This window comes from Dipodomys spectabilis, unplaced genomic scaffold (assembly GCF_019054845.1).
Source record: "Dipodomys spectabilis isolate Male_0828 unplaced genomic scaffold, ASM1905484v1 ptg000050l, whole genome shotgun sequence".
In the NCBI taxonomy this organism is placed as follows: Eukaryota; Metazoa; Chordata; class Mammalia; order Rodentia; family Heteromyidae; genus Dipodomys; species Dipodomys spectabilis.
In genome coordinates, this window is record NW_024870727.1 from 7746516 (window position 1) to 7763951 (window position 17436).

General features: G+C 44.5%; 1 protein-coding gene across 3 annotated transcripts in view; it reads left to right on the forward strand.

Annotated features, from left to right (window-relative positions):
* Pld1 (phospholipase D1) overlaps positions 1–17436 on the forward strand; it is a 121713-nt gene that overhangs the window by 61733 nt on the left and 42544 nt on the right. The window contains exons 14-19 of one of the 3 annotated variants that reach the window (XM_042678906.1): positions 927–1131; positions 2051–2260; positions 3978–4091; positions 11116–11244; positions 12533–12651; positions 14533–14646. In XM_042678906.1, coding sequence (XP_042534840.1) covers positions 927–1131; positions 2051–2260; positions 3978–4091; positions 11116–11244; positions 12533–12651; positions 14533–14646 — 891 coding nt within the window. Of the gene's footprint in view, positions 1–926; positions 1132–2046; positions 2261–3977; positions 4092–11115; positions 11245–12532; positions 12652–14532; positions 14647–17436 lie in introns of all 3 variants that reach the window. The other 2 variants (XM_042678905.1, XM_042678907.1) reach the window with 2 other exon arrangements.

Consider the following 17436-nt stretch of genomic DNA (forward strand, 5'->3'; position numbering starts at 1 on the left):
ATTCAGGAAATCTGAGAGCAGAAAGTTCCTAACTTCTCAAAGTCCCTTTTAAATGGAGAGCTGTTAAAATAGCAATAGCACTACATCCAGCGGTTGCCAAAATATTAAAAAAATTTTTCCTGAGGTAGATGTTGATAAAATATTTTTAGAGTTAAAAACAAATACAACTAGATCCTTAAAGAGGGGAAAGGGGCCAACAGCTATCAACATGAGTGGTTTTAATGTGTAATCAGACTTTAAGTCCAATGACATATGGCATCTAGGCTGGTGATATAAAAAGTAGATAAAAGCTGGGTGTGGTGGTACGTGCCTATAACCCAATATTTGGAAGACTGTTGGAGGATATCAACTTTAAGCCCAGCCTAGGCTACACAGTGAGACCTTGCATTCCCTCCTCCTTGCAAATGACACTGATAATACTGAGAATAAAGTTACAGATTTGGAGGCCTTGTTTGGTACATATATATGTATATGTATGTATGTATGTATTTGAATTATTTGAAAAAAATGGTTTTTTGCGGGGAGCAGTACTGGGGCTTGAACTTAGGGCCTTATGCACTCTGCCACTGAGCTAGACTCTCAGTCTTATTTTAAAATATTTCAGAAAGGATCATGCACGTTTTATCTGAATCTAGCCTAGAACTGTGATACTCCTGTATTCAACTCTTATTTGATCTGAGGTCTAAGGTGTGAACCACCATGCCCAGCTTCCTTAAGGTGGAGTCTCAATAATTGTTTGCACAGGCTGGCCTCCACTTTGGGTCCTCCCAGTGTCAGCCTCCTGAGTAGCTATAATTACAGGCACAAGCCACCATGCTTGGCCCTAAAAAAAAAAAAAGTTCTTCAAGGAGAAAGCAGAACTATTTAATAATGCCATGAAGGACATTGGGCGAAGCATGTCATGGAGGTTTTTCTCTTCTTTCAAGGTGATGAGGCACCCGGATCATGTGTCCTCCAGCGTCTACCTATGGGCTCACCATGAGAAGCTGGTGATCATCGACCAGTCCATAGCCTTTGTGGGTGGCATTGACTTGGCCTACGGGAGGTGGGATGACCACGAACACAGACTGACCGATGTGGGCAGCGTGAAGAGGGTCACTTCAGGGCCATCCCTTGGCTCTCTCACGGTGGGTGAAGGACCCTTTTACGGATGGAGTGAATGACTCTGGTCTGTCTGTCCACGTGCACCTGTGGCCTGACTGACTGATGGAGAGGACTGGCCTGTCCATGGAGGGGCTGAGGGCACTGGTCAGGCATCCAGTGGCCCAAGTCTCACAGGTCCAACTTCCCCCAACCCCCCGACCTCCATGACCCCAACGCTTGGAGCTCATATTCAGCCCCTGGGATTCCTATTCAAATCCAAGATTTCTCTTCTATTTGGAAAAGGAGGTTCATGAACAAAAATGTGTGGGAGTGAAGATGCAAGTTAACTAGCCAGAAGTAACCTGAAAAGCAGCATGGGGGCCGCAGGTGTGTCTTAGGAGATGTCTCAGGGGTAGGACACATATTTAACCACAGATTCTGGAACCTTACAACTTCAAGTGTGCAAGCCAACAGGCTAGGGCTGTTGGGGATGATGTAGGAGAAGCTGAATTTAGGCAGAAAGTCAATCGATGACTTCTCCAAGTACCTTTCCTTTGGAGGACGACAAACTCTTGGCTTTCCAGCATCTGCCCAAGGCTGCCGTGGTAGCTGGGGATTGGAGAGATGGACTGGTGGACTTTGTCATGGCTCCCTCAGGTGCAGAGCCGGGGCTGGTGGCAGCTTTCTGGGGAAGACCTTACTGAGCTGTGGGCAGGGCCTCAATGGCCAAGAGGATGAGACCTGCTGTGTAGATCAGGGAGAAGTGGATGGTGTGGCCAGTGTGTTGACATGGAAAGGTGGCTTTCGGGCCTCAGTGGCCCTTCTGGGATCCTCAGGGTTGTGGAGATGATTTCAGGAATCCAGAATACTTCAGGCTTACCTCAGTCTCCCCCAACTGTTCTGGACAAGGGGTCCCAGGGCAGCACAGCTCAGGCCACATGTCTTGTCCTCCCATTTCCCCAGATTCCAGTCACAGGGTCCATGGACTCCCTCAGCCTCCAAGATCGAGTGGACAGCCCTCCAGCCCTGCCCGTCCTCAGAAGTGCTGACGACGCAGACTCCAGACTGAAAGGGATCGGGAAGTCCAGGAAGTTCTCCAAGTTTAGCCTGTACCGGCAGCTGCACCTACACCACCTGCACAACGCGGACAGCCTGAGCAGCGTGGACAGCGCCTCCAGTGAGTCTCCATCTTTACCACCTCTATAGAAAGTCACGGCAGCTTTTCTGTTCCCTCCCTCCCTCCTCCCTTCCTCCCTCCCTCCCCCCCTCCCTCCCTCCCTCCCTCCCTCCCTTCCTTCCTTCCTTCCTTCCTTCCTTCCTGTCTTTCTTTCTTTCCTTTCTTTCTTTCTTTCTTTCTCCCTCCCTTCCCTTTGTTCCTTCATTCCCTCCCTCCCTCCTCTCTCATTCCCTCCCTCTCTTCCTTCTTCCCTCACTCCTCCCTCCGTCCCTCCTTCCCTTTCTTCCTCCTTTCTCCTTTTCTTTCTCTCTTTCTTTCTTTGTCTCTTCCTCCCTTCCTTCCCTTTCTTCCTCCTTCCTCCTTTTCTTTCTCTATCTCTTTCATTCATTCATTCTTTTCTCTGTCTTTTTTATCTCTTCCTTCCTTCCTTCCTTCCCTACTTCCCTTTCTTCCTCCTTCCTTTTCTTTCTCTATCTCTTTCTTTCATTCTTTCTTTCTTTTTTTCTCTCTTTCTTTCTTTCTTTTCTTTCTTTTTTCCTCCCTTCATTCAATCTCTCCCTCCCTCACTTCCTTCCTCCCTCCCTCACTTCCTTCCTCCCTCCCTCACTTCCTTCCTCCCTCCCTCCCTCCCTCCCTTCCTTCCTTCCTTCCTCCCTCCCTCCCTTCCTTCCTTCCTTCCTTCCTTCCTTCCTTCCTTCCTTCCTTCCTTCCTTCCTTCCTTCCTTCCTTCCTCCTTGTGGATAGGATCCATGTGCATTGTTTTTAAAACAGGGTCTCAAATTTCACCAGGGCTGGTCTCAAATTCATGATCCTGTCTGTGCCTCCTGTGCAGCTGCAATTACAGGCATGAGCCACTCATTATACCCGACTGACATACCTGTCTTCAAATCTGTCTTGCTGTCATGCAGTAAAAATGAGCAAGGTGAACCGGCCGCTGCCTCATCCTGTTCAGCATCATGCTGCCCCCCACTTTTTTTTCTTTTCAGATTTTCTTTTCACAGAGTATCCCTACTTCCACTTTCTACTTTTGATGGTAGTATATTGAATAAGGTTTCCTAAACTATGTCAGGCTATCAAGGAAAATGAAAGGTATTAGACAATTTCTTAGAAATTTTCTAAGCTTTCCTTAGAAATTTCATTTCTTATACCTGGCAAAACAAAACACACCTGTAATCCCAGCTGTTTGTGAGACTGAGATCAAGAGGCTCTTGAGCTGAGGTGGACTCTTACAACACATTAGCAGAACGTCATCTCAGCCAACAAGCCAGGACTTATACTTCATATCTGTAATCCCAGCTATTCAGGAGGCAGACATAGGAAGATGGGGGTTCAAGACTAGCACCTGGCAAAAACAAGAGACCTTATCCAAAAATAAAGCAAAATAAGGGATGGGATTGTGGCTTCAGTGGTAGAGTACCTGCCTAGGCAGTATCAGGACTTGAGGTCAGTCCCCAGTACTATGGGAAAAAAAAAAACAACTTTTTGTTTTGTTCCGCTATATATATTAAGCTTTTATCATCAGCCATCAATAGTCTACATCTCTTACTGCTCTTATCTCTTATCAAATATGTCTTAACACGGCAGCTTCTTTTGCACAGATTGCTTTTAGTAATCCTGCTAGTTAAAAAAAAATGATTGAATTTGCCTTCCAGTTTCGAAAAGTTGGTATGCCTATCAATATTCTTTTGGAAAAAAAAGATTTCTCACCTTTCCCCAGGTTATCTTAATCATTACAGAAGTCATCAGACTTTAATCCATGGTTTCAAGCCTCACTTGAAACTCTTCCGACCCTGCGGTGGGTCTGAGCAGGGCCTCACTAGACCCCGCCTTGGTAAGTGGCCATGGCTCCAATGTGGCACAGCTCCGCAGGCTTCTGCTTTTGTTCAGTTGTCTGTTGCTTGGGCTCCGAGTGAGCAAGTGTGCTTCCAGATTGGCTTTCTGCTCATGTGACTTCTGTGCCTCATAGAATGTGGGGAATCTTCTGTCCCTTACGGCTGGGATTGCTGCTGCCCAACAGCGTCCTTTAGCAGTGAAGGCAAGGTCTTCCTCTGAGCCCACCAGTAGTTAGGTGTGGTGTGGTGTGGTGTGGTGTGGTGTGGTGTGTGTGTGTGTGTGTGTGTGTGTGTGTGTGTGTGTGAGAGAGAGAGAGAGAGAGAGAGATTGGGATAGGTGGTACAGGTGTTAGAAATGAGAACAAAGGTGTTAGATGGAAAATTGAAAATCCCTCAGTTAGCTAGATGTGGTTTTTGATGTAAGCCTAGGATGATGCATACGATCATGTAGGACTTAATTTGGTTGAAAATCTTGAAGGCCTTTGAGTATCATGGGCTATGTGTGAATCACATCTAGTTACTCAGGAGATGTGAGGATCCAGTTCAAATTCAGCCCAGGCAGAAACGTCTGTAAGGTTCCACCTCCAATTAACAAGCAAAATGTTGGGCTGTAAGGTGTTGTTCAAGTGGTAGAGCACTGGTTGTGAGTGGTAAGCTAAATGAGAGCATGAGGCCTTGAGTTCAAGTCCTGGAACTGGAGGAAGGAAGGAAGGAAGGAAGGAAGGAAGGGAGGGAGGGAGGAAGGGAGGGAGGAAGGAAGGAAGGGAGGGAGGGAGGGAAGGAGGGAGGGAGAGAGGGAAGGAGGGAGGGAAGGAAAGAAGGAGATGGAAGTCTAATGACTTTGTGAGAGAAATCAGGCTGTAAATTACGGTGGTGGGAAGAAATGAGGATTTGGCAGCTGAGCCTCTGCAGGGCTAAGTCCTGGTCATAGTGACAGTAGTAAAACCACTCACTACCCACTCTAGGCATGGCCTCTGCCTACGTGTGGGCTGTTCTTGGGGTCACCCATTATCTCCTTTCCTCAGCCCAGGAAACAGGATTATGGATGTTAAGCAGTTTGCTCCAGAATTCCTAGCTTATCAGTGTCTCAGGGTTCAGGAGACAGATTTGTGACATAGCCAAACTGACCTGTTGGCCAGAGTCCAAGGCCAAGGCTCTCTTACACATGGGTAAGGAGGCGGGGCAGAAAGAACCCAGCTAGCATCAGGCCAGTCAGGCCTGTGAGTCAGTCAAGCCAGCAAGGGCCAGTGAACCTGATAACCCAAGGAAGGGAAGGAGGGAGGGAGGGGAGGGGGAGGTGAAAGAAAGAAGGAAAGAAAGAGAGAAGGAAAGAGAGATGCATTAATTGGGTAGAGAGAAATGGTACATGTCTATGATTTCAGCTGCTTGGGAGGCTGAGATAGGAGTGGTCTGAGGTCCAGGGGAACAGACCACACGTGTTCAAGGTGAAGACTTGAGAACCATTGAGGGCAGGGGCTTGCCATTCCAGTGTGTGGCTTGAGCGGCTTAGAAGCAAATTTCAACCTCACTGTGGAATGAGCTGGCAGAAGCACATAGGCTGAGTGCCAGGCTGCCTGTAGGCCTGGAGTACATGGAAAGGCATTGTGCGGTCAATGAAGTTGTCAGCACAGATCAAAAGGGACAGAAAAATGGGAATAAGAGGCTGTGTGGGGGATTGTCTTAGATAGGAGAAGCAGGGAATGCAAAGGCCCTAAGGTAGGGGCCATGGTGTGGCCAGAGGAGACTGTCAGGAAAAGTTAGTTAAGAGAGGCAGGTACTGGATGGGTTATATGCTGTTTTCCAGGGTTCTGTAGGAATTGTGGCTTCTGAGGGAGTCACTGAAAGCTGGTAGGCCAAGGCAGACAAGGTTCTGCCTGAGGTTTATACAGGCAGGTTAGATGCTGCCTTAATGCTGAGGGTAGAGGGCGCAGCATTGGCTGAGGCGCTGGGTTTGGAGCTGGGGCAGGGGGACCCCATCCGTGACCCCAGCGGGAGGGGTTCCAGGGACTGAGATGAAGCAGAAAGCCGGAGTGGACAGCACCAGGCAGCCCAAGCCTGAGGTGGATTCCCAGCATGACTACCTAAAGATGGTCATTTATCTCATGACCAAATACAGCTGCAAATTCAGGTATTTTTTTATTAGAAGGGGAAAATATTGAGTTGCTTAGGAAGAAAAGCCAAAGAATATTTTGATCTTCATAGAGCTCTGCTTCCCTAACTCGATGCCCTAGTGTCTAGAGTTTATCCAGAGACTCTGGAAGGTCAATGGAGGAGGCAACCCCACATCCGCCCTCTAGTGTGGGTACCTCCTTCAGTCCAAACGTTCCCACCTGTACCTGTATTGGAGCTCCTTGTTTTAGAAAAACAAGTTTCCATGAAGGACATGACTGTAGGCATAAGTTATGTGATGTTGTAAACATATGTCACACAAATAAACATGGGGTGACACTCCGCTGGGAAGGGGAAATGCTTGGTTATCATGTTGGGGTCCTGTCTCTAGAGAGACTGCTTCTGTTGGGTGCTGCCCCCAGCTGTACAAAGATAGGTGGAAATGTCCCCAATTTACCTCACCCAAGAGGGAGGCAGAAACCTGTACATGTATGCCCAGAATCTCTACACACAGTTAAAAATAGAGACTGCAAGCACTACTGTTAGTTCATCTCCAAGGTGGTTAGTGGCCTGGCTAGACTTCTTTTATTTATGTATTGATTTATTTTTGTGACAGTTCTGGGGCTTGAACTCAGGCTTTGCACACCAAAGCTAGTGCTTGTGCCACTTGTGCCTCAGCTCCACTTCTGGCTTTTTTTTGCAGGTTAGTTGGAAATAAGAGTTTCATGGACTCTTGCCCAGGCTGGCTTTGAACCACAGTCCTCAGATCTCAAACTCCCAAGTAGCTAGGGGTGAGCCATCTGCACCAGACTTTTAATTTTATTTTTTTTTAAGTTAAACTGAATAAATTTACTTGAAAGTGAAAGGAAAGCCATGATAAAGCAGCAAAGCCCTCAAAGAGGAGTCCTAGATTTCTATGATAAGTATTTTTTTTAAATTTTTTATTGTGAACATACTGTACAGAGGGGTTACAATTACATGGGCAAGATAATGAGTACATTTCTTATTAAGCATTGTAGCCTCCTCCTTTGTTTCCCCTTCCCATCCCTTCCCAGCCTCCCCCCGCCCCCACCAAAGTTGTAAAGTTCGTTTTTGACATGACAACTTGTACTTCTCATTGTTGCAATGGGTCCACCTGTATCCTTATTTAAACGACTTGTTTTTCCCCTTCCCCTCCACAAATTATACCAACATATGATAAGTATTTTAATTCAGAGTTACTAAGCTATCATGAAGAATATCTGTTCTTTCAGAATTTGTTGTAAGAGGGAGAATCTCAGATCAAAATCTGCTTGATACTATTTTTATTATTATCATTGTTATTTTGTTGTTGTTGTATTCTGCCAGCACTGGGGCTTGAACTCATGCTTCGTGCTCTTACTCTGCATTTTCACTCACAGCTGTGCTCTACCACCTGAGCTACACCTCCAATCCAGCTTTTTTGCCGGTTAATTGGAGATCTCTCTTGGATTTTGTTCTGCCCAGGCTGGCTTCCAGTCTCAGTCCTCAGATCTCAGCCTCATAAGTATCTAGGATTGCAGGCATGAGCCACTAGAATCTCGTAATAGCATCTATTTTTAAAAAGTTAGAATTTCACTCCCCTTTCATTCAGTACTTGTTTGCTGACCATTCCCTGTTCACAGTATTAAATAGCTAATGAGTAGAATTTTGTTTATAATTTAGTTAAGACAGGTCCTTAAATATGTAACTAGAGAGATAATAAATACAAAGTTAAGCCATTTCTTAACTCTTTTCTCTCAGGTGCAATGAATAGACCACTTCCAAAGAGCTTAGTATTGACTAGTGAGGATTATTTAATATATTTATATAAATTATTTTACATTGTACCATCTAGTACCTTAGCGATTCGCCTAGAATCAGTCCCCTGGACTTCTGGTGAAGCTTTCTCCATAGATGGAATACAACTCTGTAGACCCAGATAACAATCCAAAAGTACAGCAAGTTTCCAGACCACAGGATTTGTAAAGTTTGTAATTCATTGAAGACCAGTGGAACTAAATAGAGACATAAATTCAGAAGGTAGATACTTAAGTTTGGGGCACAGATACGTAAATCCCCAAGTATTTATTTCAACTCCCGACCTAAGTGTGGAGCTGGGGACAGACAAATCTATAATCTCTTGCAGCACCGTTGGGGTCAGATATGCTTCAGAAAGAAGGTTCTGGATTTTAGAAAAGGGGTAACTCCTCCATACATTATGTGACCCTCCCAACAGGGGCCTGGGAATATCTGGGTTATAAGCAAACCATTTAAGCAATTAGGTTTTTCAGAGCTTTTGGGGATTAGCGGTTGTGTTTAAAGATGAGTTTGTGTAGGCAGATTGGGTTGGGTGAGGTGGGGTGAGGGGAGCCATCTCTGTACCAATTTATGAGGGCTTGTAAGGCGGGCTGAGAGTGCACCTGCACCAGCTAAATGCCATAGAATCCCCATTGGGGGAAAGGGTTAAAGGTGAGGCCACACAGAGGCAAAGGCATGGGACTGGGGAGTACCAGTGGGCCATGTTAAAACTGAATAGGAGTAACTTTTCCAAAAGAGCAATGGGCAGAATTCCAATGTGGCGGAAGTGGTGCTGATGGGCAGGGTGTGGAGAGGATGAGGATAGGGGGTAGGCAAGTGGGAAAGAAAAGACCAGGGGAGGGGTATGTTAGAATTCAGAAACTAAACAGGAAGCAGAACCCTTTGGGGAAGGCTTGATGGCTAAGGACACTCGTGACTATCGTGATAGTCGTAATTCTAAATAAAACTTTCTGGGCTGGGAAGGTAGCTCAGTGGTAGAGCGCTTGCCTTGCATGCATGAGGCCCTGGGTTCGATTCCTCAGCACCACATAAGCAAAAAGAAAAAAGCCGGAAGTGGCACTGTGGCTCAAGTGGTAGAGTGCTAGCCTTGAGCTGAAGAGCTGAGGGACAGCACCCAGGCCCAGAGTTCAGGCCCCACGACTGGACCCCTCCCCCGCAAAAAATAAATAAAAATAAAACTTTCAAGCCGAAGTGTCCAGCAAGGTCCTGGGATTGACCAACAGATCTCACTTGTTCACTTCAATTAAGCATGTTTGCTTTTACCCTGCTTTCTGGAGGGAGTTGGGGAAAGGGTATACCATTTGCTTTTGTGGGCGGCAGATTCTTCACAAAACTTAGGGCAGAAGCCTCAGCAGATCACACAATGACTTAAATACAATGGATGATAAAACAGGACCAGCTGAGTGTTTCTTCAGAGCAACTGAGCTGTATGATGTACATGTGGGTGAACATTTAAATTTTGAGGTTTGGGGAAATAGCTTCTAATTTTAAAACTTTTTATGATAATTTTTGACTGCGCTTGGTCAAAACAACATGTCATAAATCCACGAATAAGGAGAACTTCCTGTAGTTGTGTCTGATAATGTACAGTCATACTTGTTCTACACATATTTCTTGATTGACGCCTAGCTGCCAAGCTTCCTAGGGGGTGAGGGGTACAGTCCCCATTATGAGGAGCTACAACCTCCTGGGGGTAATGGGGGAACCACAGAGTCAGAGGCCTCGAGGTGCAATTCCTGTCCGGAGGACAGTGATGACCATGGTTACCCCGCTGTCTGGATTCACAGGGTTCTCTAGGGCAGATGACAGCTAGCGTGGCCAGCTCTTGAGGATGGCCGGAGACCAGGCCATGTGGAGGGAAGAACAATCTAGACAAAAAGCAGAGCATGCAAACCAGGCCAAGCCTGTCAAAATACCAGGAATGGTGTGGTGTGCTGGGCTTTAGGGCTGAGAGAGGCAAACAAGAACCAGAAAGTTCCATGACAATGGTTTGGGAAGAACTCCTATGCACAAGAAGCTTTTGGGACCTGACCCTGTTGTAGACAGTAGGTGACCTGACAAGAAAGACTTTTACACCATTTTCTATGAACAGTTCTGGGCCAGTTTGGTGGGGAGGGGAGATGGTTAGTCTACGCCTCTTCAATGCCAGTTCAAGCAGTACTATTCATCCATCCATCCATTCATTCACAGAATACTTTTGCACCCTATGTCTGTTGATCAGGTGCTGCTTTTTCTGCCAAACGCTGTGTTTGTGAGTTGTAGTTCTGTTAGTCTTCTGCCTCATTTGTCGCAATAGTTGATATAACTCTTAAACTTACCAGCTGTTGAACTCAAGGTATTTATTTACCCTTATGGGATATGGTCTCATTAAGGTCATTGTGAATGCTACCACAGGCTGTTGCTTTCATGCTTGAGCAGAAGCTTTTGTCTGTTGGTGTTATACATACACACACACACACACACACACACACACACACACACACACACATATAGATATAGATATAGATATAGATATAGGTATATCTTATAGATACTGTCTTTAGTTTTAGGAATATAAAATCTTAGAGTCTCATCTAAGCTGTTATCCATTTTGATTTCTTCTTTTTATATAGAAGGTGTTTATGCCCCCCGCAAAAACCCCAAAGCTAAGTGTGTCACATGGCTAGTTAATGTTGGATAAATTTTGAGTGTGGCACACAGGCTGTCTGTAATCATGAGACGTCATGTCTATAAACATTGAGATGACATCTCCACATCTCTTGTCTCTCCACGCTCACTTGCCTTTACTGCTCGCTGAAGTCTTACTTTGGGAATTATTTTTTCACGGTAACCCCCAGGATCTGTTGATCTGATGTTCTGGTAGGCAGTGAGAATCAACAGCCCAAACTGCTGGAGAATATTCAGTGTCATTGTTTAACAATGAACCATAGCACCCCCCACCAAAACGAAACTTATAAGGGTTGTCATCCCCCAGCCTCTAATCAAATGGACACATGCAGCCAGGAAGGACAATGAAGCCCTGGGTAGGTGTTTAGTAGAGGAAGCCTTGCCCCCTCACATGGCCCAGGCTCTGAGTTGACCTTGTTGTATTCACAGACAGCGGCTCCATCCGCAGCCTACAGACAGGTGTGGGAGAGCTACATGGGGAAACCAGATTCTGGCACGGCAAAGACTACTGCAATTTTGTCTTCAAAGACTGGGTTCAACTGGATAAGCCTTTTGCTGGTGAGAATCGTTGTTTGGGCTGCAGGTTGTATTTAATCTTTTACTCTTGAGCATCTCAAAGGGTATGCATGTGTAGGATCTAAATGCTTTTAGGTTATTCTGTGTTTTGTCTTTGTTTTTGAGAGTTTGAGCTGGGCACTAGTGGCACACACCTGTTATCCTAGCTACTCAGGAGGCTGAGATCTGAGGATCACAGTTCAAAGCCAGCCCAAGCAGAACAGTCAGTAAGACTCCTATCTCCAATTAACAAACAAAAAACCAGAAGTGGAGTGGAGCTGTAGTTCAAATGGTAAAGCTCCAACTTTGAGCAAAAGAACTATGTGAGAGGGCAAGACCCTGAATTCAAGCTCCAGTACTAGTGTGCACATGTACATGTGCGCATGTGTGCACAGATACATACACACATACACCCACCCCCATGCACACATACACCAAAGATTGAAAAGGAAGTTTGATTCAATTTTGTAAACATGATTTGGTCACTTAAAGACATTTCCTTATAGTAGTAATAATAATAACAGTAATAATAATATTACAAAGTAAAGTTGGCCTGTCTGAAAGCTGACACCCTACAGGTTTCTAGTAAGCATAGTTTAGGGTAATGATAAGTCTCCAGGACATGATAGCCATTCTCCATTTATCTTCCTTATGCCCTTCTGTCCTTTGGAATGGCCGATTTTCACCTCATAATTGTGTTTAGGGTCTAAGAGGCCTATATACGCTATACAAGCCTATAGACTATATAGGCACTGCCTATATAATCTGCCTTTTTTTTTTTTTTTTTTGGGTCCGGTCGTGGGGCCTGAACTCTGGGTCAGGGCGCTGTCCCTCAGCTCTTCAGCTTAAGGCTAGTGCTCTACCACTTGAGCCACAGCGCTACTTCCGGCTTTTTTCTTTTTGCTTATGTGGTGCTGAGGAATCGAACCCAGGGCCTTGAGCATGCAAGGCAAGCGCTCTACCACTGAGCCACCTTCCCAGCCCCTCTGCCATTATTTTAACAGAACAAACAAGAAAAATATATTCAGTGCACAGCCTTGGATAACGGGTCTAACTCACCTTGCCTGTTGACTGACAATGCATGAAATGGGAAAGTTGGTGGAGACTATTCCTCAGTTTAAGGCTTGTGTTTGCTTAATTAGAAAAGTGCTGTTCTAACCAAGCCAAGAAATATGTGCATAGTGAACGTGAACACTTTTTATGATACCACTTAGATGTGACCGTGGGCCAGAGGGCTTCTGTCCCTGACAGAGAGGGCAGTGATGGATTGCTGCCTGGTGTGCCTGGGCAGATTTCATTGACAGGTATGCCACTCCACGCATGCCCTGGCATGACATTGCCTCCGCCGTCCATGGAAGGGCAGCTCGAGACGTGGCCAGGCACTTCATCCAGCGCTGGAACTTCACCAAGGTACTGGTTGTGTCACAGCTTCTCTGTCCACCTGGGTGGTCCATGGGCAGTCCCAGCTAGAGGGGAATTGCAGAGGGTTGGAAAGAGAAGGCTACTGTAGTCATTGCTGTGACATCATCTCCCACTGGATACATCACTGTCAGCGTGCCCAAGCCTCAGGGCATTAAGGAAAGGAAAATATTCCTGAACTTCCATCCCACAGATGATTCAGAGTGCAGAGAAACACCTGCTGATCCAAGGCCTCTTCCTTTAACCTCTTTGATGTGCAGTAATGGTTAAGCATTTACCCCGCTTGGCTCAGTAGGTGATTGGAAGGATCTGGGAGCCCTGTTCAGATGAGGCGGCTGGAACTTCCAGTCTTAGAGCTGCACTGGGAAGGGGACTGAGAGCTGGTTCTGAGCAAGCTGAGCAGGGTGAGGGGGAGCCATTTTTCTTTTCTCCAGATGGATAATGTCATCTTTAGTTGCCCTTCATTGCTTGTGAGAACTGACCCCAAGGAGCACAAGTCCGGTGGGGTCAAACCCCACTTTGTTTACACTCAGTGATTCGGTTTATTCTCCCCGCCCCCCAGCCTGATAAGCTGGAAAAAGTTATATAAACAACACTTACCATTCATATATAACATTATAAAAACATAATAGAAGCTAAGAGGAAGCAAAGGAAGGAATGACACTGTCCAGAAAGAAATGTACTCATCATCTGACTGACTTACATAACCATAAAAATAAAATTAAAAAAATATATAATGCAAATACTTTACGCAAAAGCTTAGAGGATGTGGGAAAATAAACTACAATTACCTTTCATTTAAGTACTATCAAAAGAATGCTAATCTTTTCTGTTGGATTTAGATTTAAAATATAAGCTGATATTCCATACTAGGGAAGATAAATTGGTACAGCATGAGTGAGTTTGTTTTTTAAGTATTTAGTCTTTAACCTAAAGAAACCTAGAAATATCTAGAAACCTAGAGATAAGTGTTGGCCTGGCACTGATGGCTCACACCTATAACCTAGCTAGCTACACAGGAGGCTGAGAACTGAGGATCCAAGTTTGAAGTCAACCCTGGCAGAAAAGTCCAGACAACCAGCAAAAAGTTGGAATTGCAGCTGTGGCTAAGTGGTAGAGCATCAGCCTTGAGCATGAAAGCCAAGCAAAGAGCATAAACCTGAGTTCAAGCCCCCACACCAACACACAGAGGAAAAAAAGAAGAGATAAGTCTAGTAAAGTCGTGTCTTTTGACATTGTTTTTTTGTTTGTTTTTTGTTTGGGGGGGGTCCGGTCGTGGGGCCTGTACTCTGGGCCTGGACACTGTCCCTCAGCTCTTCAGCTCAAGGCTAGCGCTCTACCACTTGAGCCATAGTGCCACTTCTGGCTTTTTTCTTTTTGCTTATGTGGTGCTGAGGAATCGAACCCAGGGCCTCATGCATGCAAGGCAAGCGCTCTACCACTGAGCCACCTTCCCAGCCCTGGTTTTGACATTGTTTTTAATTATTGAGATAAGTTAGAAATATATGAAATGCTTCATTTTATTTTACTATGAAGTTGTTAAGAACAAAATAATGCCGAATTGCTATGGCAAGATATTCTCAACAAAGTGAAAATTAGCTTACAACACAAGGATCCATTTTACAATTTTATATCAATATAACTATAGTCTACATTTAATCTTTTATTACAAATATAAATCAATACATGCTTGCTACAAGGGGTAAAGGAAGGAAATAGAAAATAAAAATAAGTAATCTATAATCCTTAGAGATGTCCCTTGATTTTTTTTTAACCCTAAAGGAACCTGAATTTCTTTTATAATTACAAAATAGGGAAGAATGGACTCTTCATGTGAATCTTCTTCATCTGTTTTTTTCTCCTCTATTTTAGATTATGAAACCAAAATATCGGTCCCTTTCTTATCCTTTCCTGCTTCCAAAGTCTCAAACTACTGCCCACGAGCTGAGGTATCAGGTTCCTGGAGCAGTACATGCTACTGTGCAGGTAAGCTGGCCTTTGCATTTCTGCCGCTTGCTACTGAATACATGACTGGGATCTGACTAGCCTACTTTGGCTCTGACTTTTATATCAGGACTTTTCCAATACAAATCTAATTAGGTCTTCGTAGGATTAACTTTCCTATGTTAATTGTATTCAGTTCATTTTCTCTCTGAAACTCATTTATACAAATAATAACTGTGTCTCCTCAGATGGGTCAAGGAATGATTTTCCCATAATTCCGTTGGAAGGGACCTACACCTTACACATTAAACCTGGCACTGCTTCTGCATTAGGTGTGAAGCTGAACCATGCTCCATGGAGGTTAGTTACAGTCCAGTCTAATGTTAGTTCTTAATTGAAAGTCATGCTAGGAGTCTTTTAGTGGAATAGGAATTTGCTTATTGGAGTCATAACAATCTGCACATCCAGTCTAATCATTTCAATTTACAAATCAGAAAGTTCAGACCCAGTGGTACTGTGAGGATAATCTATTAGGAAATTAAATAATAAATAAATAAAATTTAAATATGTTGGGATTTTAGCAGGTTTATTGCATAACATAATTTACAGGCCATGAGCTTACTTATATGGGAGGAAATAGTATGATGTGGCAATTAAAAGAGAGCTTGTAAACCAGGTGCTGGTGGCTAACCCCTGTAATCCTACCTACTCTGGAGGCTGAGATCTGAGGATTGAAGTTCAAAGCCAGCTCAGGCAGAAAAGTTTAACTACTTTCAGTTAAACAGCAAAAAGGAAGCGGGACTGGAAATTGAGTAGCTAGGATTACAGTGGTAGAGCACCAGCTTTGAATGGAAAAAGCCAAGTGAGAGCTCAAGGCTTTGAGTTCAAGCCCTAGTACTAGCCAGAAAAAAAAAAAAGAGAGAGAAAAATAGATTCTAAAATCAGGCAATATTAAAATCCCAACTCTGCTGCTTAACCCTAGGGAAATGGCCTCTCTTCTCATAGGTTCCCTTTGTTTACAGATTGGGGATAATGGTAGTGATTGATGGGAAGTGATGGGTAAATAAGTTGTTTTACTCAAAACACTGAGCCAAGTGCACTAGTTGTACTCTGTAAGTATCAGCTCTGCCATACTTTCATCTTTCAAGAGTTTGCCACAAAGAAATTGACATTTCTCTGCTAGATCCCTTGGCTAGTTTTTTACTTTATATATTTATATAGATATATAGATATATCTATGTGTGTGTGTGTGTGTGTGTGTGTGTGTGTATCATGTGCTTATTGTAATGGAGTGAAATTCAACACAAAGTAAATAATAGACAAGAATTCAAGTCAATCTTTCATTGACAGTAGGTACCTAGTTATTTCCAGTTTAAACGTATTACAAGCGTTGTTATCTGGGACAGTGGCTCAGCCGATCAGGGGAGAACAGAGGCCCGCCCCACCAACATGAGTTGCTGCCGGAGGAAAAAGTCTGCCAGAGCTGAGAGCTGACAACGCAGCTTTCACCAACATTTTAAAAATAGTCCTGGCTTTTCCCCTTCAGAATCAGGCCTTCTCCAGAGCCTGCCAGGATCAGTCATACAAGCAGCAGGTGTGGGAGAAAGGGGAAGAGGTGGTTCCCAGCCTATTTTCTTTCTATTAAAAATAGACTAGTTCCTCAAAGCTCTTGTTGGCATTTAAGACACAATACCAAGGGGATGGAGGCTTGGTAGAGTGCCTGTCTAGCAGTGCAAGCCCTGAGTTCAGTCCCTAGTGCCCCAAAAGAAAAAAAATAAAGAAACAAGCAAACAGCAATACCAAGAGAGACAAGGGGCAGTCTTTAAGGTGAGAGAAAATTCAAATGTAAGTCAGCATTGACATAATAAATTGGGGTGATTCTTTTGTGTGTGTGCCAGTCCTGGCTTGAACTCAAGGCCTGGCTGCAGGTCCTGGGCTTTGTACTTAAGGCTAGTACTGTACCCTTTGACTCATAGCTCCACTTCCAGCTTTTTTTGGTTAATTGGAGATAAGTCTCATAGACTTTCCTGTCCAGGCTGTCTTAGAACTCTGATCCTCAGACCTCAGCTTCCTGAGTAGCTGGGATTACAGGTCTGAGCCACTGACGCTCAACAGGAAAGAGCCTTCTTACTAAATTGGGCAACTTAAAATAAATCATCTCTACTGAGGTGGACATCTTTTTTTTTTTTCCTGCCAAGGGCAATTTGAATATAACATCATTACAGGCCATAGGAAATGATCCATACAGGCAGATGGTCAAAGACAGCTGACAGAAAGCTCAGTATCTGCTCTGTCATGTACCAAATAGTTCACTGGCCTCATTGGGCTGTGGGCCTGACAATGTGTTAGGAATCGCTAGCTAAATAGAAGAAAACTCCACTGGAATCATCTTCAATCTTGTTTATGTTATGGGAGGGAAGAAAGGAGGGAGAGATGGAAGAAGGAAAAGGAGGAAGGGAGAGAAGGAAGGAGCGAGGGAAGGATGAAGGAAGGGAGGAGAGATGGAGGGAAGCAGGCAGGGAGGGAAAGGAGGGGAAGGAAGAAGAGAAAAGGGATAGGGAAAGGAGTCCATTTATCCTTAACACTCTGTTCCTCGTTTGAGTTGGAAGCTTAGAGAAATAAAGAATTAAAATAAGAAGACAAGTGGGTGCACATCAGGAATCCAAGCACTCCGGATGCCTAAGCATCCGGAATCTGGAGTTCCAAGCTAGCCTGAGCTATGTATGGAGACCTTATTTCAAAACACAAAGTAAGACATCAATAGATGCACTGAGTTTATAAGACAAAGCAGAAGCATTCCAGAGAGAAAAGAAGAAGATATAGGACAGAAGA